Source organism: Arvicola amphibius, chromosome 14, assembly GCF_903992535.2.
Source record: "Arvicola amphibius chromosome 14, mArvAmp1.2, whole genome shotgun sequence".
Classification (NCBI taxonomy): domain Eukaryota; kingdom Metazoa; phylum Chordata; class Mammalia; order Rodentia; family Cricetidae; genus Arvicola; species Arvicola amphibius.
Window position 1 is genome coordinate 8481029 of NC_052060.1, and position 25644 is coordinate 8506672.

At 40.3% G+C, this 25644-nt stretch overlaps 2 protein-coding genes across 2 annotated transcripts in view; both read left to right on the forward strand.

Annotated features, from left to right (window-relative positions):
- The window catches only part of Rnf115 (ring finger protein 115), a 64648-nt gene that overhangs the window by 18012 nt on the left and 20992 nt on the right, over positions 1-25644 (forward strand). Inside the window, exons 2-3 of the mRNA XM_038311748.1 lie at positions 16147-16205; positions 20087-20144. Of these exons, the coding sequence (XP_038167676.1) occupies positions 16147-16205; positions 20087-20144 (117 nt within the window). The remainder of the gene's footprint in view (positions 1-16146; positions 16206-20086; positions 20145-25644) is intronic.
- Positions 501-982, forward strand: LOC119801260 (60S ribosomal protein L32). The gene has a single exon (XM_038311749.2). The coding sequence runs from the start codon at positions 516-518 to the stop codon at positions 921-923; it is 408 nt and encodes a 135-aa protein (XP_038167677.1). The 5' UTR covers positions 501-515; the 3' UTR covers positions 924-982.

Below are 25644 nucleotides of genomic sequence, written 5' to 3' on the forward strand. Positions count from 1 at the left end.
ATTATTCCATTTCTCTCTCTCTCTCTCTCTCTCTCTCTCTCTCTCTCTCTCTCTCTCTCTCTATCTATCTCTTTCTCTCTCTCTCTCTCTCTCTCTCTCTCTCTCTCTCTCTCTCTCTCTCTCTTTATTATGTCATGCATGTATGCCTGCAGGCCAGAGAAGACCCCAGATCTCATTACAGATGATTCTGAGCCACCATGTGGTTGTTGGGAATTGAACTCAGGACCTTTGCAAGCAGTGCTTGTAACCGCTGAGCCATCTCTCCAGCCCTATCCTCTCTCTCCTCCTGATCGCCTGGCAGCCCTGCCTATCCCTCTCTCATGCCTAGCTATTGGCCGTTCAGCTCTTTATTAGACCAGTCAGGTGTTTTAGATGGTAACATAGCTTTACAGTGTTAAACAAATACAACATAAGAGAATGCAACACATCTTTGCATAATTAAAAAATATTCCACAGGCCCCTTCCTTCTTCCTCGGCGCTACCTGCGAGGTGGCTGCCATCTCCTTTGCGGCATCATGGCTGCCCTCCGGCCTCTGGTGAAGCCCAAGATCGTCAAAAAGAGGACCAAGAAGTTCATCCGGCACCAGTCAGATCGATATGTCAAGATTAAGAGGAACTGGCGGAAACCCAGAGGTATTGACAACAGGGTGCGGAGAAGATTCAAGGGCCAGATCCTGATGCCCAACATTGGTTACGGGAGCAACAAGAAAACCAAGCACATGCTGCCTAGCGGCTTCCGGAAGTTTCTGGTCCACAACGTCAAGGAGCTGGAGGTGCTGCTGATGTGCAACAAGTCTTACTGTGCTGAGATTGCTCACAATGTTTCCTCCAAGAACCGAAAAGCCATCGTAGAAAGAGCAGCACAGCTGGCCATCAGAGTCACCAATCCCAACGCCAGGCTGCGCAGCGAAGAGAATGAGTAGATGGCTCACGTGCACGTTTTATTTGTGTTTAAATAAAACCACAAAAACTGCAAAAAAAAAAAAAAATATTCCACAGCATAAACAAATGTAGCACATCTTAAACTAATATTCCACATCAATGCTAGTGATTCATATTTTAGTTGAACATTGTGGCACACTAGTAACCTCAGTATTTAGGAAGTGAGAGGCAGGACAATACAGAGTTTAAAAAACTTGAGATATGTAATTTTTTGGATTATTTGCCATTTTCTTTGTTACGGAGTTGTTGCTTTAAGGTGGGGTAAGCAAAAATACTGTAATTAACTCTTGGGAGTGGTGAGGTAGCACCATGGTAAAGCACTTGCTGTGCCCACCCAACAACCTGAGTTTGTTTCTGGAGCCCATGTTAGGTGGATGGAGACCGACTCCATAGAGCTGCTCTCTGCCATTCATGTGGACACCATATGAGCTCATACACAATTAGTAAAAAAATTAAAATAAAAAAACTTAAATCCTGCCTATGGTGTCCACATATGTTATATGAAGTTAACTTTTTCTAGGGGCGTGTGTGCCTACTGGTGGAGGCCAGCTCCAGGATACCTTCTGTGTCTCCCCAGTGCTGGGATTACAGACACAGGGTTGCATCCCGCTTCTGTTGTTGTTGCTTTTTTTGTTTTATGTGAGTGCTAAGGATCTGAACTCAGCTCTTCACTTTACTAACTGATCCATCTTTTCTTTCTCAGGCCTGCCCCTTGTATCCTCTCGTGGAGTTAGAGATATGTGCAACCCTGCCTGGGTTTTGTTTACTTTTCTTCTCGGAACTTTTTAATTTTTTTTCAAGAGAGTTTGGCTGATTGTCTGACTGTATTCAGTAACACTTTGTCCTGTGACCTGCTTTTCTGTCTTTCTACACAATGAGTTAAAGGAGGTTGGTTGATTACACTGTTTTATTTGGAGTCCCTGGTCAGTGTTCAGTCATGGCCTGGAATGAAGAAATAAAATGAAGCTTGTGAATGTATTTCTAGAGTAGGAGGCTTGGAAGAGAACGACAGCTCTGACAGTAGTTCATCTCTCCTGTTTCCACTGAGGGCCCCTGCACAGCAGGCAAGTGCTCTGTTACTGCGCCATAGCCTCAGCCTCTCAGCTTGTCTGGTTTGTCTTAGTAGCTAAAATAACATTTCCTTTTAAGATGTCTTCAATTCAGAGAGCCTACCTGGAACTTTGGCTTTTTACATTTTTGATATAGGGTCTCACTCTGTAGTCCAGGTTAGCTTCAAACTTGTGGCAGTCCTCCTGCTTCAGTCTCTCAAGTACTGGAATTGCGGGCATGAGATACCATGCAAACTTTTCTTTAAGTGAATGTTTGGGTCCATGAATGAGAAAGGTAAGTTTATTCCTTTTTCCCAAGGGAGGGTTGGGAGAACCAAAGTCTGGAGGATGGTGTCATGTTGAAACAGGTTTTTCCTGTCTTCAGAACTCAGGAGCTCTTTGCTTTGGAATTCAACTGATGCTCTTTCTTTAAATTAATATGTGTGTGTGTGTATAGTTATTAAAGATTTATTTTACTTTTGTGTGTGTGTGTGTGTGTGTGTGTGTGTGTGTGTGTGTGACCAGAGAGGGGTATCATATCTACTGGAGCTGGAGCTACAGGTGGTTGTGAACTGCCTGACCTAAGTGCTGGAAACTGAACTCTTGTCCTCTGCAAGAGCAGTAAGTGCTCTTAACTCCTGAGTCTTCTCTCCAGCCCCATCAGTTGGTGCTCTTGAGAAGGGAAAAATTACAGTGATTTTATTGTGAAGAAATGTTGAATTTTGTTGAAGGTTTTATCTGCATCTAAGTGAAATGATTGTGTGATTTCTATCCTTACGTCTATTTATGAGCTATATTACCCTTATTGACTTATGTATGTTGAACCATACCTTGCATTCTGGAAAGAAATTAACTAAGTCAAGGTGTATGATCTTTTTTTTTGTTTTTGTTTTTGTTTTTTGAGACAGGGTTTCTCTGTGTAGTAGTCCTACATGTCCTGGAACTAGCTCTTGTAGACCAGGCTGGCCTTGAACTCACAGAGATCCTCCTGCCTCCTGAGTGCTGGGATTAAAGGTGTGCACCACCACTGCCCAGCTAAGGTGTATGATCTTAATTGGTTCTTTTTTTTTAAGAACTTTTTTTAAGGTTTATTAATTATGTATATAACATTCTGCCTCCATGTATGCCTGCAGGCCAGAGGAGGGCGCCAGATCTCATTATAGATGGTTGTGAGCCACCATGTGGTTGCTGGGAATTGAACTCAGGACCTCTGGAAGAGCAGTCAATGCTCTTAACCACTGAGCCATCTCTCCAGCACTCTTAATTGGTTCTTTAGATCAGTTTGTGAGAGATACTATTGAGAAATTTTATATTTATGTGTAGCAGGCTTTCTTGGACTGCCAGCCTCCAAATCATGACATGGAGACTTATTATTAGTTATGAATGCGCTCGCCTTACTTTAGGCTTGACCCACTAGCGCTCTTATAACTTATTTTATAACTTATTTTAACTTGTTTCTCTTTATCTACATTTTCCCTTGGGGCTTTTTACCTTTCTTTCATTCTGTATGTCCTACTTTCCTGTTTCTTCCATGTCTATCTGTCTGGTGGCTGCCTGGCTGGCCCCAGGGGTTTACCTCTCTTTCTTCCTAGTCTCTTCTCTCTGTCTGCCAGCCCCACATATTCTTCCTCCACCTAGCTATTGGCTATTCAGCTTTTTATTAGACCAATCAGGTACCTTAGGCAGGCAAAGTGAAACAGCAACCTGTCTTTATATGCTAAAGAAATGCAGCATAACAAATGCAACACGTCTTTACACATTTAATTATTCTGCAACACAAACAAATGCACCACATCTTTACATAGTTAAACAAATATTCTATTCTACAACATCTGTGTTTATCAGGGAAATTGGTCTGTAGTTTACTTTTTCTTTTCCCTCTTTTTTTTTTCAAGACAGGCTATCCTGTGTAGCGCTGGCTGTCCTGGGACTCACTCTATAGACCAGTCTGGTTTCAAACTCACAGAGATCTGCTAGCCTCTGCCTCCCAAGTGCTGGGATTAAATGCGGGTGTCACCACCGCCCAGTTTGCACATGCTGCTCTTGAATAGGACTGGATTTGTATTCCTAACACCCATGTCAGGCAGGTCACCGCCTGTAATTTCAATTCCAACAGATCTGGCACATTCTTTTTTTTTGTTTGTTTTGTTTTTTTGTTTTGTTTTTTTTGAGACAGGGTTTCTCTGTAGCTTTGGAGGCTGTCCTGGAACTAGCTCTTGTAGACCAGGCTGGCCTCAAACTCACAGAGATCCGCCTGCCTCTGCCTCCCGAGTGCTGGGATTAAAGGCGTGTGCCACCACCGCCTGGCATGGCACATTCTTCTGGTACTCTGGGTACTGTACTCACACGTATTTAAACATGATGTACATAATAAATAAGATAAAATAAAAGCTTCATAGGGTTTGTGCTTGCTTTAACAACACATATCTAGCACAAATTCTTGTTTTTGCTTTTTGTTTTTTCAAAGAATGAACTCTTAACTTGATTCTATGTGTTGTTCCTTTATTCTCCGTTTCATTAATTTCTGCCCTGGTTTTCATTTTTTCCTTACAGCTACTAATTTTGAATTTGACTTTTTTTTTTTAAAAGACTTTGAAATATATTGTTATTTGTTGTCAGGGTTTCTGTCTTGCCCGGTTCCCACAATCATTAAGTCCAAAGAAATCACACAGAGGTCTACATTAGTTAAAAACTGATTGGTCCATTAGCTCAGGCTTCTTATTAACTCTTATAACTTATATAGCACATTATTAGCCCATTGTTCTTATCTCTGTTAGCCTTGTGGCTCAGTACCTTATTCTGCAGGGCAGTCACATCTTGCTTCTTCTGTGGCTGGGCCAGGACTGCAGAGGGAACTTCCTTCTTCCCAGAATTTTCCTGTTCTCACTGACTTGCTTCTACTTCCTGTCTGGTTGTCCTGCCTCTACTTCCTGTCTGGCTACTGGCCAATCAGTATTTATTTATTTATTTATTTATTTATTTATTTGTCTATCTATCTATCTATTTATCTATTTATTTATTTGTTATGTATACAATATTCTGTCTGTGTGTATGTCTGCAGGCCAGAAGAGGGCACCAGACTTCATTGCAGATGGTTGTGAGCCACCATATGGTTGCCGGGAATTGAACTCAGGACCTTTGGAAGAGTAGGCAATGCTCTTAACCACTGAGCCATCTCTCCAGCCCTTCCCCCCCAATCAGTATTTATTTAAAAACATAATTGACAGGATACAGACCATTGTCCCACAACAGTTATTTATTGAGATCTTTCTGGGTTTTTTTGATTTTTGTTTTTTGGGTTTTTTTGAGACAGAATTTCTCTGTAGCTTTGGAGCCTGTCCTGGAACTGGCTCTTGTAGACCAGGCTGGCCTCAAACTCACAGAGATCCACCTGCCTCTGCCTCCAGGAGTGCTGGGATTAAAGGAATGTACCACCACTGTCTAGTGATCTTTCTGATTTTTAAAATATAAGTATTCATAACTGTAAACTTGCCCCTTAGAACTGGTTTTACTGCCCCATCCATCCAGGGAACCCTGACTGCTCCTTGGACTGGAGAGGGAGAGGGGATGGGGAAGGGGAGGGGAAATGGGAGGAGAGGAAGAAGTGAAAATTTGTAAAATTATATAATTTAATTAAAAAAATAAAAAAAGAACTGGTTTTACTGTGTCATAAAGATTTCTGATAAGTCGTGCTTTCATTTTCTTCTTTACTCTGGGAATTTTAAAATTTCTTAAGTGCTCTCTTTAGTGACTCGTGTCTTTCAGAAGTGTGTTGTTAAATCTTGAGTACTGTGTAGTTTCTTTGGCTTCTCTTATGTGGATTTCTAGCTTTATTCCACTGACATGGTAATTATTTCAAGAAGGGCATGGTGGCTCACCCTCAAATCTCATGGGCTAGAGGTAGAAGCAGGACAATTGCTCTGAGTTCAGGCCAAACCTGAGTAACATAGAGTGTTTGAAGCCAGGCTGGACTACAGTTTAAGACCCTGTTAACATTATTTATTTTCTTTTGTATTTTTTAAAGTTGCTTTGTGTCTTAAAATGTTATCTATTCTAGGAAGGTTTCCTGGGCTACTAAGAAGAATGTGTACTTTGTATCCACTGGATGGAATATTCTTTAGATGTCTTAATTCATCTGACCTATGGTCCTATTAAATATCTCTTTTAGGGTTATGGACAGTGTTCTTTCAGAATCACTTTTACTTTGGAGGAAACAACTGGATTCTTGTTTCTTCCTTTTCTCAGTTGGCAAATTAGGAGTGATATGCTTTTCTTTTATAGATTTAATAGTAGGAATAACTCATGGAATGTTTTTGATAAGATTTTATAACCAGGGCTGAAGATGTAGCTCAGTGATTTAGTGCTTCCCTAGCCTGTATATGACTCTCATCTCCAGTACTTGGAGCAGGGGAGAGAAAAAGGACAAAAAGATGACCACATTAGGCCATTTACAGTGGAAATATTGGGGGCCGGGGAGTGGTGGAAAGGTTGGATAGATTTGCTGTATTAATGTGTGAGCAAGCACAGGGAAGATTTCCACAGTACCAGGTGATTATCTTTGCTTTGCCATCCTGCTCCTCATTACCCTCTATCCTTGCAGTTCCCAGCTCCATATGTGAAAATATCAGAATGGTTCTAAGGCCCAATACCTGGGTAAGAGAAGTGGTGTGGAGAAAAAGGTGTGTTTGCTTCCTGTTTGACCCATAGTCTCCTCAAGTCACAGAAAATTTGTAAATGTAATTAAAATTACCTTTGAAAAATGTCATAAAAATGTAGTTAGCCCATTTTTAGAAGTGTAAGGTAAATACTCAAAGTGCGGTGTACTTGCAGTCTGTGTAGGGCATGGCTGTGTTGTGATTATAACTAAGAAAACAGCAAAGTATTTGCATTATATTTTTTTCAGGGGTAAATGTGTACAGTTAGATGAGGGTGTGGGAATTGGAGGTTAGCAATAAAAGTATAGAAGAGGAAGCTAGAGGCTGGTATAAGCTGTGATCTTGGCATTGTTCAGAGAAGAGGAACCTGGGGCCCAGGCACCTGAATTTGATGATGCAATATATACTTATCCTTGATTACTCTTCCAGTATGTCTGCCTTAAAAATTCTTATTATTTTTAATTATTTGAGACAGACTCATACTTTGTAGCCCAAAATGTTCAATCTTCTTGCCTCTGCCTTCTGAGTGCTAGGAATACAGATATGTGCTACCATTACTACTTAAAAAGTGTGTGTGTGTGCACGCGCATAAGTCCAAGGTTGACATTGGTGTTTTGTGCTATTGTTCTCCGCTTTTAATTTTTGGAGACAGTGTTTTTCACTTAACCTGAAGCTTATTGATTTGGCTAGGCTGGCCAGTCGGTGAACTTCAGGGATCTGCCTGTCTCTGTTTCCTCAGGGTGGATGTTACAGGTGGTGCCACACTTGGTTTTTTATATGAATTCTGAAGATCTAATCTTAGGTCCTGGTGGTTGCCCAATACTCATTTTGCCAGCTGAGCCATCTCCCTTAGCCCTCTTCCATACCTGCTTATCTGCTTGTTAAGATATTCTGATGGTCTGTTTATTAAACAAATATATTTTCATAGTACTAGAAAATTGCTAGAAAAGCTTGATTGGTGTTTGTAAATGAAAGAATTATTTGCTACTTCCAAGTGACAGGAAAAATTATATCGCACTTTTACAGTTTGGTTTGTACATAGAGATATTTTGCTCATGCAAAGGAGCCTGGTTTTTAGAATGAACCTTGTTTAGGATCATGAAGAGAAGGTAGTAAACTTACGTATTTTCACTCAGTTCTTGATATTTACATCAGTCTTCACCTGTGTTGTGAAATCTGAAGTGATTTGAAGTGATCTTTTATCTGCCACAGCTCTGAGTAGTATTTTATTTTTTATATATATTTTTCAAATAATATATTTTATCATATTTTTCTCCTCCCCCAACTCTTACCAGATTTTACCCACCTCCCTACCCTGACTCCACTCCTGTGTCTCTCTCTGTGTTCCCAAAAAAATCAAATCAAAATAAAACAAAAAATACCCTGAAAAACTAAAAGCAAGCAAAAGACCAATAAGACAAAAAAATGCTGAAGTAAAACAAAACAAAAAAGTCCACAGAATTCTTCCCCCTCCCCCCGCAGCCAACCAACAGAAAAACCAAGGAGCTTGTTTTGTGTTAGTTAGGTGTCTATTCCTGGGCTTGGAACCTGTCCTGGAGTGTGAATGACAATCCATTGGAGAAAACTGATTTTCCCTTTACCAGCAGGTATCAGTTGTAGAGAGTTTCTTGATTAGGGGTAGGACTTTGTGTCCATTTCCTCCCAGTGCTGGGCCCATCTGGCTTGAATCTGTGTTGTGCATGCTGCCACAGTTTCTGTGAGTTTATATGAGCACCAATCCTGTTGTTTCTGGAAGACACTGATTGCTTAGAGCCAGACTATCATCTCTTGCTTTTAAAATCTTATTGCTCCCCCTCCCCCCATCCATGCAGATCCCTGAGACTTGAGGTGGGGGTTGGGGGTGGACATGAGGTTTGATGAAGATATCCATTTAGGACTCAGTGCTATATAGAGTCTCTCATTCTCTGAACATTATTCAGTTGTGGGTCTCTGTTAATTCTTATGTACTGCAAGAAGAAGCTTCTCTGATGAAGGTTGAATGAGGTACTAATCTATGGGTATAGTAGTATGTCGTTAGGAATCATTTTATTGCTGTGTTCCCTTAGCAGAATAATATTATTAGGTTTTCTCCTGGTCCTAAGATGTATCTTGTCTCAGGTTCTTGGTCATTTTAGCAATGTCACATATGGGTTCTTTCTTATAAATGGACCTGAAATAATTTTTAAAAAAGTGGTTGGCTACTCCCATAACATTTGTGCCACTATTGTATGAGTATATCTTGCAGGCAGGTTGCTATTGTAGACCTGAGGGTTTATACTTATAGCTAGGTGATACTGATGATTACCTTTCTCCTCTGGTATTGAACAGAGTTCCTTCCAGTGCCATGAATGCTAGTCAGTATGGGTAAAGCTTCTAGTTAGGCACCAATTCTAGTTCTCTGTATTGATGATATAAGTAAGTATTGTCTTCAGCAATAGGGTCTTCATCATGTCATGGAGAGCAACCAATAGCCTTTGCAATAGCTGTGATATATGGGGAGGTTCCAAGGGACCCCTTTGGCCAATGAATCTGAACCTTATTTTGGTTTTTTTTTTGTTTGTTTGTTTGTTTTTGTGAACCTTATTTTGGAAGCTTAGTTTAACGCAGGCAGATGCATTAAACTTTAAAGATCTTCATCTCTTCCACCTCAGCTAACTATAGCTGTGTTCTAGACCTTGTAATTATCCCTAATAGTGTTAGCTTTGAAATGTTAGGCTTTAACTGTCATATACTTCTGCTCTGTCTCTTTTCTGACCATACAAGATTCAGGTATTTTGTCGTTTTGTAGTTGTAAGGTGTGTGGATTGTAATTTCATGAGCATTTTCTCAGCAAACAGGTGTTGAACATTTGTTTGCCTTGGGCATTCTAGTGATAAACAAAACTGATAAGGACCCTGCTGTTAGGGAACAGCTTGTGAGTGGAGAAAGGCATTAACAAACTATAAAACAAATATAACAATAAATTGTAATACGTATCATAAAGGAATGGCAAGGATGTCATTGAAGAAATTAATAAGAAAAAAAATCACTTTAGATTGTGTTGATAGGCTGACTGGGTTGGTTGCTTCCTATTACCAAGGAGAGGACACAATGGAGTTTTGTCATTTTTAAATGTGATCGCTTGTGTTTCTAAGACCTTTCATCAAGGTAGTTAAATCTTTTTTTTAATTTTAATTTATTAGAGTCTTAAAAAAATACCAATCCAAGTTCCCACTCCTGCCCCTCCTCCCACTCCCTCTACACACCCTCCCACCTCACCCCACTCCAATCCTCAGAGAGGGTAAGGCACATTGCTTTGTGGAAGGTCCAAAGCCCTCCCTACTATATGTAGGCTGAGCAAGGTATACATCCAAAGAGAATAGGTTCCCAAAAAGCCAGTACATGCAGTAGGGATAAATCCTGGTGCCACCGCCAGTAGCCTCTCAGTCTGCCCTAGTCATGCATTCAGGGGGACTAGTTTGGTCCTATCGTGTTCCTTCCCAGTCTGGCTGGAGTTGGTGAGCTCCCATTAGCTCAGGTAGTCTGTTTCAGTGGGTGAACCCATCTTTGCTCATATTCTCATTCCTCCCACTCTTCAACTGGACTTGGGCAGCTCAGTCCAATGCTCCGATGCAGGTCTCTGCCTTTGCTTCCATCAGTTGCTGGGTGAAGGTTCTGTGGTGATATTTAAGATAATCATCAGTCTGACTACAGGGCAAATCAAGGCCCCCTTGTGTCTATTACTTAGGGTCTTAGCTGGAGTCAGCCTTGTGGAAGCCAGGTTTCTGCTAACCCTATAATGGCTCCCTCAATTCTTGCTCTCATCTCTGTCCCTCCTCCATCTCTACTATTACATTCCCTCAAGTTCTCCTTGCTGCTTCCCTTCTCCTCTCCTCTTCTCCTTTCAACCTCCCTTCTCCCCCTACCCTCATGCTTCCAGTTTTGTCAGGCAATCTTGTCAGTTTCCAGTTTCCAGGTGGTTCTATGTATGCTTTTCTTGGGGTTCACCTTATTACTAAACTTTTCTAGGATCATGAACTATAGGCTCAATGTCCTTTGTTTATAGCTAGTATCCACTTATGAGTGAGTACATACAATATTCATCTTTTTGGGTCTGAGTTACCTCACTCAGGACAGTGTTTTCTAATTCCATCCATTTGTACTTGCCAGTTGTGGTAGTTAAATCTTTTTGTTTTTGTTTTTGTTTTTTGAGACAGGGTTTCTTTGTAGCTTTGGAGCTTGTCCTGGAACTAGCTCTTACAAGAGCTGGGCTCGAACTCACAGAGATCCTCCTGCCTCTGCCTCCCGGATTCTGGGATTAAAGGGGTGCACCACCACTGCCCAGTAGTTAAATCTTAAAGCCTTAGTTTTTTTGTCTTAGTTGTTCCTCTGTTGCTGTGATGAAACACCATGATGGAGGCAACTTATAAAAGGAAGTATTTAATTGGACACTTGCTAATAAAAGGAAGTGTTTAATTGGACACTTGCTTATAAAAGGAAGTGTTTAATTGGACACTTGCTTATAAAAGGAAGTGTTTAATTGGACACTTGCTTATAAAAGGAAGTGTTTAATTGGACACTTGCTTATAATATCTGGGGGTAAGTTCATGATCATCATGGTGGAGTTGGGATGGGTGGCAGCAGGCAGGCATGCATAGTGTTGGAACAGTAGCTGAGAGCTTACATCCAATCCACAATTATAGACAGGCAGACAGACAGACAGAGACACGGCCTGGCATGTTCTTTTGAAACCTTGCTGTCCACCCACAATGACATACCTTTCCCAAAAGGCCACATTTTCTAACCCTTCCTAAACAGTCCACCAACTAGGGACTAAGCATTCAAATATTTGAGCCTATATATATGAGCCAGCACTTGGATTCTTTCCCCCGTCTATAGCATGATGGTTATAGATGTTCACTCAAAGCCAGTCTTATTCCCAAGCCTTGTAGAGATTCTTCACCAATGCCTATGATTGATGTACTGGAAGAAAATACTCATCTTTACAAATATCATCTGCTGATGTGTCTCATGCAGAGGTATTTTTTCTGTTCCTTTCTCCCTTCATGGATGATGTATTCAGGATGGCTCTATAAAGAATAGCAGGGAAGGGCTGGAGAGATGACTCAGCGGTTAGAACACTGGCTGCTCTTCCAGAGGACCCATGTTCAATTCCAAGCACCCACATGGCAGCTCTCATCTGCCTGTAATTCTAAGTGTTAGGAATATTTCTTACTATTAGCTCCCTGCCGACGCAAAAATTCCCAATCAAGCCAAATCAAAACAAGCCAAATTAAGAAATATCCAGGTTTAATGGGAGATCTGCGCTCTCCATCCGGTGGCCCCGAGGGGGAAACCGGGAAGCCGCTGGAACGCCAACCCCCCCCCCCCAAGAAAGGGAGACCACGTGTTCTGCTTTTGGGGCCTCACTTAAGTACCCTGGGAAGTGGTCCTGACCCTACCCCCACCTGACCCTACCCCCAGGGAGAGGTCAGGACCTGGCCTGCTGGAATTTGAAATCCAGACCAGGCCTGGGGGCTGGGATAGATGTGAGGGACTGGGACCTACGTTCCCAACTTAACACTAAGATCTGACACCCTCACACAGACATACATGCAGGCAAAATACCAGTTCACATAAAATAAAAAAAAATAGATCATTTGAAAAAGCGCAGTAGATAAGGAAGATAGTAAAGTCCAGGTCAAGAAACAGATCAGTGTTGTGATCTCTCAAACTTGACTGTACTGTTGTTGGTATCAGAGACAGAAATGCCGTTAGCAGTTGCAAGAACTTTATCATTTTGAACCTTAGCTACAAACAGAATGAAAAAGAAGAGAGGATAGAAAGCAGTTGGCCAAGGAATACCACCCGTATGACACACAAGGGCTTCTTAGCTACAGAATACCCAGGCCTCCGCTCTGTTACCAGGGAGTGCCTGGTGAACATGTGTACAACTCTTTCAATGTGAAACAGCTAGATCTGTATCCTGGCCAGCGGGACACGAACAGGAGTCCCTGATAAACCTGGAAGGGAAAGAGACATGAGAAATGACAGCAAGACAGGCTTTCTGATCAAGGTGCAAATTTTATTATTCCTAAAAGCTGTTATATAGCAAACAGTCAGGGGGGAGGGGAGGGTGTCAGGAAAGTCCTGTCTGCTGGAATTCAAGTCTGGAAGGTAGAGCTCTGACTGAGAAAAAGAGATAATAACTAACAAAAGAGGTGCTAATTGCTTCTAAAGCCTGGAGCCTATTGTCTCACTAGGACAAGATACCAGGTTAATTTCTTGGGCCCAGAATTCACCCTGCAGAGGTGATAGAGGTGAATATTTTACTTAACTTGTAAACTTAAGATGACTGTAAACAAAATACAGATCTCAAAATACAGGTCTTTGCTTCTGGCAGACCTGGAGAAACCCAGTTTAGAGCATCTAGCTCTGGAGTACCACCACTCTTGGACCAGTTACATCATACTCTAGCCTAGGACAGTCAGGCCTTGAAAATGCATCTCATAATTGGAGGGAGAGTCTACAGGCAGTGGATTGAATTCTCTTGCTCTTTTTTTGAGGGTTTCTGGGTTTCTCTGGGTAACCCTGGCTGTTCTGGAATCACTCTATAGACCAGGCTGGCCTCTAACTCAGAGGTCTGCCTGCCTCTGCTTTCCAAGTGCTGGGATTAAAGGTGTGCTCCACCATACCCAACTTATCTAAAATTAACATCATTTATATTCATATAAAATGTTTTTTAAGAGGGAGAAAGGAGTGGAATCACTATCCCTGGGAGGGTTTAGTTTAAAAGAACAGAAAAGATGCAGGATTTACATGACCTTTAATTAATTTTACTTTTACAATAGTTCACAGTATACATGTTATGAATGTGTCTCGTTCTCAGTGTGACTAATGGAGGATCCTGCTGATCCACAGGATGAAGTTCATGGCCATCTGAAGTTTTCCATATTTACTCTCTGTGTGACCTATCCACCTTCATTCTTGTTCTTCCTAACCTCCAAACTTGCTGTTTTCATTACTTTTTTGGGGGAGGGGGGACTGAGTCTCTTGTAGCTTCAGCTGGAACTTGCTGTATAGACTAGGGTGGCTTCAAACTCACAGAGACCCACCTGCCTCTGCCTCCCTGGTGCTGAGATTAAAGGTGCGCCACCCTGCCTGGCCCCCAGGTGCTATTTTCTGTCACCACAGTCCTACATACATAATTTCCTTCATTATTGAACAGATTAATATCTTAGAATTCTGTCTTAGAAATACTTTCCCTGGGTCCTCTAGGCAAAATCTAAAATTTGTTTCTTTTTCTAGTGCTTATTTAAGTTAAGGCATTTATTTTACAAAATATTACTGTTTCTTGATTTGATTAGCTTCTCCTTAAATTAATCTTGATGTGAGGAATAGCTCAATCACTTTTTTATTAATATTATTATTTATTTTTTTATTAAAATTTTCCACCTCCTCCCCACCTCCCATTTCCCTCCCACTCCCCACACTCCCCCTTCCCTTCCTTTTCTAGTCCTAAGAGCAGTCAGGGTTCCCTGCCCCGTGGGAAGTTCAAGGTCCTCCTCCATCCATCCAGGTCTAGGAAGGTGAGCATCCAAACAAACCAGGCTCCCACAAAGCCAGTCCATGCAGTAGAATCAAAACCCAGTGCCATTGTCCTTGGCTTCTCAGTCAGCCCTCATTGACAGCCACCTTCAGAGAGTCTGGTTTGATCACATGCTCCATCAGTCCCAGTCCAGCTGGCCTTGGTGATCTCCCATTAGATCTGTCCCACCATCTCAGTGGGTGGATGCACCCCTCGCGGTCCTGACTTCCTTGCTCAAGTTCTCCCTCCTTCTGCTCCTCATTTGGAACTTGGGAGCTCAGTCCAGTGCTCCAATGTGGCTCAACCACTTTTAAGAAAACATTTGGATATTTGAGTTATTATTTTTGTTAGAGATAGTAATAACTATATCAATAGCAGATAACCAACTTTCGTGTTCAGGAAGTAGTTGGAACAAGAAATTAGTTGAAAATGTCTTAGGTCTGTTTGAATAGACAAAGCACACTGGAAAACTGTGGTAAAGAATCTCAAAGGTGTATTCTTTCTTAGCCCCACACTTTGCTTTTATTTAAAGACAGATTTATTATTGAAGGATTCAGAAACTAATTAGTGGTGCAGTTTCATGTGTCTACTTCCCACTTTTTCTTCTATCAGATTCAGTGTGGTTGGATTTATATTGAGGTCTTTAATCCATTTGGACTTGAGTTTTGTGCATGGTGATAGGTATGGGTCTATTTTCATTCTTCTACAGGTTGGCATCCAGTTATGCCAACACCATTTGTTGAAGATGCTTTCTTCCATTGTATACTTTTAGCTCCTTTGTCGAAATTAGGTGTTCATAGGTTTGTGGGTTAATATCCGGGTCTTTGGTTCGATTCCATTGGTCAACATCTCTGCTTTTATGCCAATACCAAGCTGTTTTCATTACTGTAGCTCTGTAATAGAGTTTGAAGTCAGACTGCTTTCTTATAGAACCCAGGAACACCAGCCCAGGGGTGGCACCATCCACAATAGCCAAACCCTCCCTATCAATCACTGATTAAGAAAATGCCTCCATAGGCTTTCCCACAGCCTAATCCCATAGAGACATTTTCTGTTGAGCCTCCTCTCTGATGACTCTAACTTGTCAAGTTGTCATAAAACTAACCAGAACTTTAACCATCCAGTTTTTGCCATTGTCCCTCTTAAACAACAAATGAAAAAACATTTTTTTTAAAAAAAGTAAACCCCAAACCATCCCAAATTAAAAATGAAATAGAACAACCAAATAAACAAAATTTTAACACTCTCCTTTATTCTCTCAGTGAGACTTAGGTATCTGTGAAACCATTTTGTAAATATCTTATGAAATCCTTTATTTCCAGAGTATATTAGAAAACAAACAGCCTGGAAATTAGCAAATACATACATTTCAGAGCCAACTTTAAATGTTTTTGTTTGTTTGTTTGTTTGTTTTTTAAAATGGGGCTGGAGAGATGGTGGCTGAGCTGTTAACAGCATACATTGCTCTTGCAGGGGCCTGGGTTCAGTTTCTAACATCCACATGGTTCACAATCATCATAACTTCAGTACTAGGGATCCCCTGTCCTCTTCTGACCTCCATGGGCACCAGACATGCACTTGGTGCACAAACACACATGCAAGTAAAATACCCATAGACATAAAATAAGTAAATACATCTAAAATGTTTACAGTTTTTATAGAATTTTGTTTGTTTAATGTGTGTGTAGGTGTGTGCATGAAATGGCACAAGTATGGAGGAGGAGGACAAGTTGTAGGACGTCTGTCCTTGACTGCTGTGTGGGACCTGTGGGTCAAACTTAGACCATCAGGCTTGGCAGCAAAGGTCCTCTACCCTCTGAGTCATCTTGCCAGCCTGATCATCAGCTTTTGTACTTCATGATATTCTAAAGCTACATGCTTAGGTTCCTAATGAAATGAAAAGCTTTTATTTATTTATTCTTTTCTTTTATAGGAATATATATGTCCCAGATGTGAATCAGGCTTTATTGAGGAAGTGACAGATGATTCCAGGTATTGTATAAGCTTATGAGTAAACCAAACATTCTAGTATCAAAACTGTTTTCTCCTAGTATTGACTGAATGGATGGGAAGGAATTCATTTTGTAGCTTACCCTCTGCTGGAGTAGAGACCGTGAGTGCGCGTGTGCACATGCACATACACATGAGCAAAGAGAATCTGGAAAGTAATGTGATGGTATGATTTTACCCATGACTCCTTGATTGTGTCACACCTAGGAAACCTCTAGCCATATCAAAATAAATCCACTAAATTTTCCTTCATTTCTTTGGGAGTCCTCTTGGATTACTAATTAATTTTTAATGACTACTTTGTTTCCTGAAGTTAAATTGCTGTCACACATATTTGGTGGGCTGTGGAGTGACTTCTAATAAGGACTCTAATGAGACAAACAGTATATTCTAGCCAGGGAAACTGAGCCACGGGTTCAGATGAAGATTAGTGTTGTCAAGCTTTGCCATCTTGCTGCTGAAATATTAATATATGGGCTTGTTCTCTTGGCTTTGGTAAAGGTATAATATTGATTAAAAAGGAAATATTTTCTCTAAGTGATAATATATTTCTTCATATTTATGAATAAACCATGTAATAACTTAATTCTAGCATTTGACCAATTGATGAAATACCAACTGCTTAAAAAGAATTTGTAATCTGAAGTCTCTTAATCTTGGAGTGGCTTTGGAGGTTTATGCCAGTTCATAATTCCTTTACATTGCTGTTGGCAGAATCTAAAGTTGAAGGTCTCTTCCACAACCAGAAAAAACCTGCACATTTTAAAGTATGTACTGTTAGTTTTACTGCACTAATGGTTGATGATTCTATATGTAAATGACTTGGAGCTTCTGGGACAGTGTGTAGCATGGGATCTAGTTTGGTACAAACACTTGAATGTTGATGTAATGGTTTTGGTTTTAAATAACAGTGCCAGCATTATGCCTGTAAGATTAGCATGACAGCAAAATTAGCAGCGTGTGGATGGCATGTTAACTTTGGATTTTTTCTTATTTGTGCTGTTATAATTGCACCAAATATATATTTAAGGCACTTATGCTCTGCATGTGTTGAATAAGAAGTTTACTGGTTGTAGGAGAGTAACTTATGGATGTTCCCCCAAGTTTTAAAATAGTAATTCAGATTTCTTTAGACATAGAGAACTTTTATACAAAGTACAGATATACCTGAGTATAACGACTAACTGCAAGCTGGATACTTGGGAACTATGAATTTCATTGATTTTATTTTCACTCAGTTCTTCTGTTTGTGCCTGTATAGGTCAAAGACTGGCAACTATTCAAATGTCAATCTTTTGGATTTTGAATGAAGTCCCTTCCCCGCCCCACCCCCCTTTGGTTTGGTTTTTCAAGACAGGGTTTCTCTGCCCTGGAACTCGCTCTATAGACCAGGCTGGCCTCAAACTCCCATAGATTCACCTGCCTCTGCCTCCCAAGTGCTGGGATTAAAAATGTGCGCCACCACTGCCCGGCAAAATCAGTATTTTTAATGAGGGAAGAAGTTTTCTTAGACTTGGAGTCTTTCAGGCGATGAATTATTATTTTCTTCTGTAATATTTATAAGTATGTGCTGACTTTGTACTTAGCAGTTGCAGTGATTAGTAGTAGATGATAAAAATGAGCTGAGCCTGATGCTGTAAGCCAGAAATTCTAGTCACTCAGGAAGCAAAGGCAGGAGGATCATAGGACCATAAGGCTTGCCTGGGTTATAGAGTTCGCAGGTCAGCCTGGGCAACTTAGACCTGGTCTCTAAAGAAAATGTAAAAAGAGAAATAGAGCTCAGTGGTAGGAGTGTTTACCTCTCCTGTGTGAGGCCCTAGGTTCAACCCTAGTTCCAGAAAAACAAATCCCTATGAGGAAATCTGCATGTAAATATAAGCCATGAGCCCCGTCTGCCTCCACACATACTAGAGGACAGCTTGTGCATTTTCTTAAGGTTTGTAAAATTTATTAGAATATTGTTAGTTTTGTCATCCCTTCTCTATGCTTAGTTCTTTTGTTCTTAAGGTGCAGAAGAATTTTAAAGAAAAGAAATGTTGAAAGAGTTTCAGGGTAGCAGAGTTCTACAAGATAACAATTGAATTTCTGAAATCAGGAAGTAAAGACAGGAAAGAAGCCAGGCATGGTGGAACACACTTGTAATCCCAGCACTTGGCAGGCTAAGGCAGACAGGATCATGAGTTTGAGACTAGTCTGGGTTACATAGTAAGTTCAGGAACAATTTGAAGTATGTAGTAAGGCTGTGTCTCACAGAGAAATCACACAACCCCCACTCCCACCCTCCACCCCACCACTCAGGAAAGGATGAATCTTGGAAGCCTGTTAGGTTTAGACAATAAAGTATGCAGTCATGCACTCTGAAATCTGGTGGTTCAATTACTTATTTAGTATAGATGTTACCAGTACCTTGTTGCACAATCGAAATGATTTTTTTAAAAGCATTTTTAACTTCTGACAGAAACACAGTATCAAGTGGTTTCTCATCAGAGTAAGGCTTGAGAATGAGAACAGAACAAATAATGTTTGCTTTTGGTTTTAGACTAACTAGGGTGTGTTTGTTTTCCTAGTGAGCTCAGGACTGGACTGATACTGTAATCCTGAAAATGAAAGTAGTTTGTAGTAGTTCAAAGGTTTTATTATTAGGATGGATGCTTGTATTTATTACATGAAGAGCTATCTAGCAGTTTTTGTGATTCAGTCTACCCTCCTTTCTCAAAAGGTTTAGGCAGTTTCTTCTCTGCAAATTTCATGAGCAGTGGGATTTAATTTCTTCCTATTCTTTTGGGTCCTTGAAAAGAGGTATTTTGTCACGTAGACATGTGCTATTAATTGAACAACTTTTGTTTTGGAGTTATAGGTATATGCCATCACAAGGTTTTCAGAGGTGAGGAATGCTTTTATTATGTAACACCTGACAAATAATAAATTCATATATATGAGGTATTCATAATAAAAGCACAGTTTTTGACCTTTCAGTTTATATTTATGAAGGAGGGAAGGGCTGAAATTGTTGAGGCAAATTCTAGCTATTTATAACATAACAGAACTTAGAACCAGAGTCAGACTATAGAGGGATGTGGAGGAGTCATATTTGGTTGCTGAGTTCAGAAGTGGTTAATGGAGGGTGTAGCCTTGAAGGGTGGGTAGGATAATCAAAGAATAGGATAGCCTATTCAAAGAAGAAATTCTTTTTTGTTGTTGTTTTTCCTTCCTTCTTTCTTTCTTTCTTTTTTTTTTTTTTTTTGAGACCTCTCTGGCTGTCCTGGAATTTGCTCTGTAGACCAGGCTGGCCTCAAACTAACAGAGATCCACCTGCTTCTTGCTTCCTGAGTGCTGAGATTAAAGGCATGTGCTACTTCTATTTGACTCAAAGAAAAACTTGATACGAAACTCTTCTAATCTACTAATCTATACCACACCCTTTAGATTACATATTTAATAATTCCAGAGGATACTAACCTCAGCAGTCTTAATCATATATCTGGTTGAATGGTTTCATAGTGAAACATTTTGTTTTCTTAGACTCTCTGAGGATACTTACTTACTTTTCTTCCCTTGCTAGGCTAACTTTGAATTATTACTGGCCATTCTGTTGGATGGCCTTTTCCCCTAAATTTCCATTTGATGTAGCTTTAATTCATTTGAAAGCCACTTGGTTTTGTTGTTTGGTATGACAATTTTCTTTTGCCTATCTGTTACTGTTTTATTTAAGATATTCACGGACACAGCGTCTTTGGCAGGTGTCCTGTGGGCTGAGTTACTTTTCCTTATTGAGCTTTGTTCTCATTTTCCATTCTATATTTAGCTCTGGGAAGGAGCTCATTCCTGGGAAAAGAATCACCACCATTGCTGTTTCTCTTTAGTTTTTTAGGTGGTGCTGGCAGCCGGATAGACAATAGCACAGCAACACATTTTGCAGAGGTAAGTTTTCCTTTGACTGTTGAAATTGCTTAGGAAGTGGGTGGGGATTAAAGTAAGGACAGGTAATCACCTAGCGCAGCCTCACATCAAAGATAAATTGAACGTGTAAGAATAATGTGGTCAAGGGTACCCTGGAAAGACCTGTGTCCTCAGTAGCTAGGGACTGGGCATGTTTCTTCTGAGGAGAACGCTGTAACCTGTAAGCTGTCCTATTTCAAACTGGGTTCTGTTTTCTTTTCCTGCTGCTGTTTTGTGTGTATGAATTAGAAGCTTGTGCTGTCTGCATATCAGTAGTGCTGTAGCCTCTGTGGCAGTGGCAGCCCTGAATGAATTGTTATCCAAATTAATAAAGCAGTTTTCAACATTGTACAATACTGGACTTTAGCATTTACCTTTTGTTAACACAGTAGTATGGCCTTTCAGATCCTAAGATGGGACCTTTTATTAATTAACTACTATTTCTTTATATAATGTGGCATCCTTATGTTGAATCTCTCTCTCTCTCTGTCTCTCTCTCTCTCTCTCTCTCTCTGTCTCTGTCTCTCTCTTTCTCTCTGTCTCTGTCTCTCTCTCTCTCTCTTTCTCGTCTCTCGTCTCTCTGTGCCTGAGGCGGGTTCCATATGCGGTCCAGGCAGGCCTCGTACTCACTTTGTAGCATTGAACCCATAATCCTTCTGCCTCAGCATCCCAGGAACTAGAATTATAGGTATATGGCAACATGCCTGGTCAAAAAATAAATAAATAAATAAACAAAATTCTGAACTATTATTTGAAAATAGAACACAAGGGTATTAGTCTGTGTCCTTGACTATCATTTATTTTTTAATTTGGAATACTTTGGTTATTTACATGCTTTTCATTGATCTCTTTCTTTTTCTTTGGGCTGTGTAACTATTTGTACCTCTTGTTTCTTTTGAGAAGAGGTTCATAAGGTTTCACTCTATTGCCTAGGCTTGTCTTGAACTCATGAGCTCAGCTGATCCTCCTGCCTTAGCCTTTGGAAAAGCTGGGATGATAGACATATGCCCTTGTACCTAACTCTTAAACTGTTCTTAAGTATACAGTTGAATGGTGTTCATATTCCGTGCTTTTAGTCATTCAGAGATTTTTGATCCTATGGGAAAACCCAGTACATTGGATAACAAATACTTCTACTTTCTTCTGTTACTTGTGTATCTCTCTGTTGCTGGGCATGGAAAGATGGTATATAACCAAAACAATTTTTAATGTTTAATTTCATAATCAGAATTATGGGATTAAAAAAGGTTTGTTTATTATGTATTCATGTATGCCTACAGGTCAGAAGAGGGCACCAGATCTCATTACAGATGGTTGTGAACCATGTGGTTGCTGGGAATTGAGTGTAGGACCTCTGGAAGAGCAGTCAGTGCTCTTAACCTCTGAGCCATCTCTCCAAGCCCTGATTTTCAATTTTTATTTATGTATTCTTTTTGCTTCAGAATCATACTTTTCTAAGTGTAACTGAAGTTCCAGGAGAGCCAGCCAAATATTTTGATATCTGTGTGCAAATTGAAAATTTATTGGTGGTATGTTTGAAGAGCAATAGTTAATAAGTCCACAAATCACTGAATTTTTTTCCTTTTGAAAATTATCTTAAGACCTGTATGTGTCTTCCTCTCCTGTTGATGACATTATAGTCAAGAGTTGTGTTAAGGATGTTTCCTTTTGCTTATGGCCTATGGTAATTCCTAACATCTATTCTGTGGTTTTTAGTGACTCTTAACTGCTTTAAGATGAGTTGATGTGAGTATAACTCAGGACAGGTCATGTATTTGACCACTCGTTTGTATTTTCTTGTTGATAGATTGAGAAGCATTTAAAGTATATTCTGTGAGGCTAGCAGTCTTCTTGATTTCGGCATTTCTCAGGGTGTGCTACTCCTAGGAACACAGACCGTCAGTTTCTGATGGTGCATATGCAGAAGAAACTTCACTTGATTTTCTTTAAGTGTTTGTCCTCTTTTAGGAAATGGAAATAGATCTGTCTGTTTTGTATGTATGATTCATGAGGAGGAGATGCATTGAGTAAGAGGGAAAATAAATACATGTGGTCAGCATTCTAACTTTAGTATCGCTATATCTGCCACTGTGGCGTGGGCCATCCTTCAGGTGTTAATTTTGCAGAAGTGATGGTTGCGAGTTCATGTTTCTTAGTTATTAGTGACAGACAAGTTTGTAGCAAGGATGTAACCATGCCCAGTTTTCTCTCTGTAGAATTCTCTTGTCACTATTTCTCAATATTTAATTTTATTCTTTTTTTTTCCTTTCTGAAGACAAGGTCCCCTTATTTAGCTCTGGCTCTCCTGAAACTCACTATGTAGACCAGGCTGGCTTCTAATTTCCAGAGATTCACCTGCCTTTGTCTCCTGATTGCTGGAATTAATTTCCTCTCTTTAAAGTGATGTTTTGCATTTTATAACTGGAAAAATGTATTTATAATATTTTAGAAATTCCCAGGGATTTTGAAGAATTAGGTGAGAATTGTTTTGGTATGTAGCAATTCTGCCAGAAGTAGGGGCAGGAAGCCAACGTCTGGTTTCCTTGCCTGCGTAGCATTACTCTGTAGCTGAAGAACAAAGTTAAACATGAGGTGGGTGAGAAGACAGGACACAGAGAGTGTCCTGAGCCTCCTGTGGGGGCAGATGTCTAAAGTACAGCCGGAGGATGGTCTTTTAGTCTCCAGGAAGGATCGTGTACAGGTGACTATGAGCAGACTCCAGAACCAGGTTACCTGACTCCAAATCCTGAGTGTGCAACCTACTAACTGTGTAACTCTAGCAAGAGTTCTCAGTCTTTCTGCCCGTCTGTGAGATTGAGTAAATTAACACATGCTAGGTATGTAGAGCCCAATATCTGTCCTAGGTAAGGAGCTGGTAGATTAGAGCCATGAGTGTACTTCATATAGTGGGGGTTTAGATTTAAAAAAAATGTAAAAAAAAAGATCTGTCTCAAAATAGTATTCTTAAGCTTTATGGTTTTTTTATGCCCATGTATCTGGAGATGAAGCCTTTTAGAAATAAAATTATCTAGAGCAACAGCACTTACTTTCACTTTTCTAGTGGGTTATTTTACCAACGGCTTATGCTTGATTTTACTGCGTTTTTCTTTAGTGTGTTGGTTAGACAATTAAATTATTTTTCATAATTAGCTGAATTTCTAAATGGATATATAGTTTTTCTTTTTAAAAAATTATTTTTGTTTCATGTGCATTGATGTTTATCTGCATGTATGTCTGTGTGCGGGTGTCAAACCTCTTGAAACAGGAGTTACAGACAGTTGTGAGCTCCCATGTGCTGGGAATTGATCCTGGGTCCTCTGGAGGAGAAGCCAGTGCTTGTAACTGCTGACCCATCGCTCTAGCCCCCCTAAATGGATATTTTAGAAAAATCTGAGTCCAAGAAAATTTCCCAAATATTTAATATTTGTTTATTTTCCCTTCTGAGGAGGCTGGAGTGGGGAGGGCAGCTGGGTGAGAAGGCAGAAGAGGCTTACCAGTTACATAGCGACAAAGCTTGAGTAATGTGTGAGGGCTAAGAAGGGTGAGTCTGAGATGCCCCAGAAGTTTGAAGAATGAGAGATCATTGCTATTCTGAGGTTGCTGATGATAACCTGGTAAGTGAGCTCACAGTTCCCTGAGGACTCATTGATTACTTGAACCTCTCTTACTAATACCTGGTAATAGTGAGATCACTTGTCAGGACAGGTCACGTCAGTGCAGGAAAGCTTTTGGAACTAGAGGTATAAGGCTTAGGATAAGGCCCTGCTACAGTGTCCAAAACATGCACGTACACACACACACACACACACACACACACACTTATACAATACACTCACACACACTGTCTCTCTCAGAGAGGGGAGAGGGGAGGGGAAGGAAGAGAGTCTCAAGGACACACAGAGTGAATTGACTATGGCTGCTGCCTCAGATCGGCTAAGATAAAGAGCTTTCAGGTATACAAGAGGACAGGGTGCTCTGAGAAGTTTATGTAAGTAAAATTTGTTCTGTTACATAAGATGCATTATGGTGGCAATAAACAAAGGTGTTAAAAGTATTAAGAATATCTCCATTTGCATTATTTGGAGATTCCTTCTTGATTTTTTTTTTTTCCACATTTTTCCTGAGACATGAGTACTGAAAGATAAAACAGCATTAAGTAGGTTTGGGTTTTTGCTTGCTTGTTTGTTTGCTTTGTTTTTTAAACAGGTCTCACTGTGCATCCCTTGCTGGCCTGGAACTATGTAAATAGGCCAGGTTGGCTTTGAACTCAGAGATGTGCCTGCTTCTGCCTCTGCCTCCTGAGTGCTGGGGTTAAAGGTGTGAGTGAGCTACCATGCCCAGCCTAAGAAGGTTTTCTAAAATAAAAATTTCCCATATTCTCATTATTTTATTCTTAAATTTTTCTTTGGCATAATACTTTCCATCTCCCCTATGCATGCCTCATAACTTTTCAGTTGCAATCATGGGGTTTAACCCCCCCCCCCCTTTTTTTTGCAGGGGAGTGTGTGTGGGGGGGTTCAAGATAGAATTTCTCTGTATAGCCCTGGCTGTCCTAAAACTCGCTCTGTAGACCAGGCTGACCTACAGAGATCTGCTTACCTCTGCCTCCTGAGTGCTGGAATTAAAGGCGTGCACCACCACTGCCTACTGAGTTTACTCTTGTATTTTGCCTTTAAAATTTTACTTAGGCTTGTGCTGTTTTTCTTGTGTTCCTATTTATATATTTTTATGAATTATCATATATTAATCTATACTTTTTGACTTAATTTTCTTTTTGTGCTCACGCTCTGTTTATTTAAACTATTGTCTTGTGGTAGATATATTTAGTTATATGTAATGATTGATCGTGGAGTTATACTTCTTTCTTGCCCTTCTGAATCTAAAACATACTGAGAAATAAAATATAGCAACCAGATAGGTGGAAATAATTTTGGGGGGCTAAAGATGTGGCTAATTGTTAAGAGCACTGACTGCTCTTCCGGAAAACCAGGGTTCAATTCCCAGCACCTATAGAGTGACTGACAGTGATCTGAATCTCCAGTTCCAAGAGGATTTGGCTTTATTTATTTATTTATTTATTTATTATGTATACAATATTCTGTCTGTGTGTATGTCTGCAGGCCAGAAGAGGGCACCAGACCTCATTACAGATGGCTGTGAGCCACCATGTGGTTGCTGGGAATTGAACTCAGGACCTTTGGAAGAGCAGGCAATGCTCTTAACCACTGAGCCATCTCTCCAGCCCCTCCAAGAGGATTTGGTGTCCTGTTCTGGAGTCCTTGGGCAGTGCATATGTATGGTGCACAGATATAAATGCAGGCAAAATACCCATACACATAAAATCATTCCCAATTAAAAAAATTATTTTTCTTGAACTGAATTGGACAGCACAGTTGAGCTGTGATCAAGTAGGTATCCTAATTTATACGTGATGATCCATCTGAGAATTAGGCTGCAGAGTAGGCACAAATGCTCAGACCCA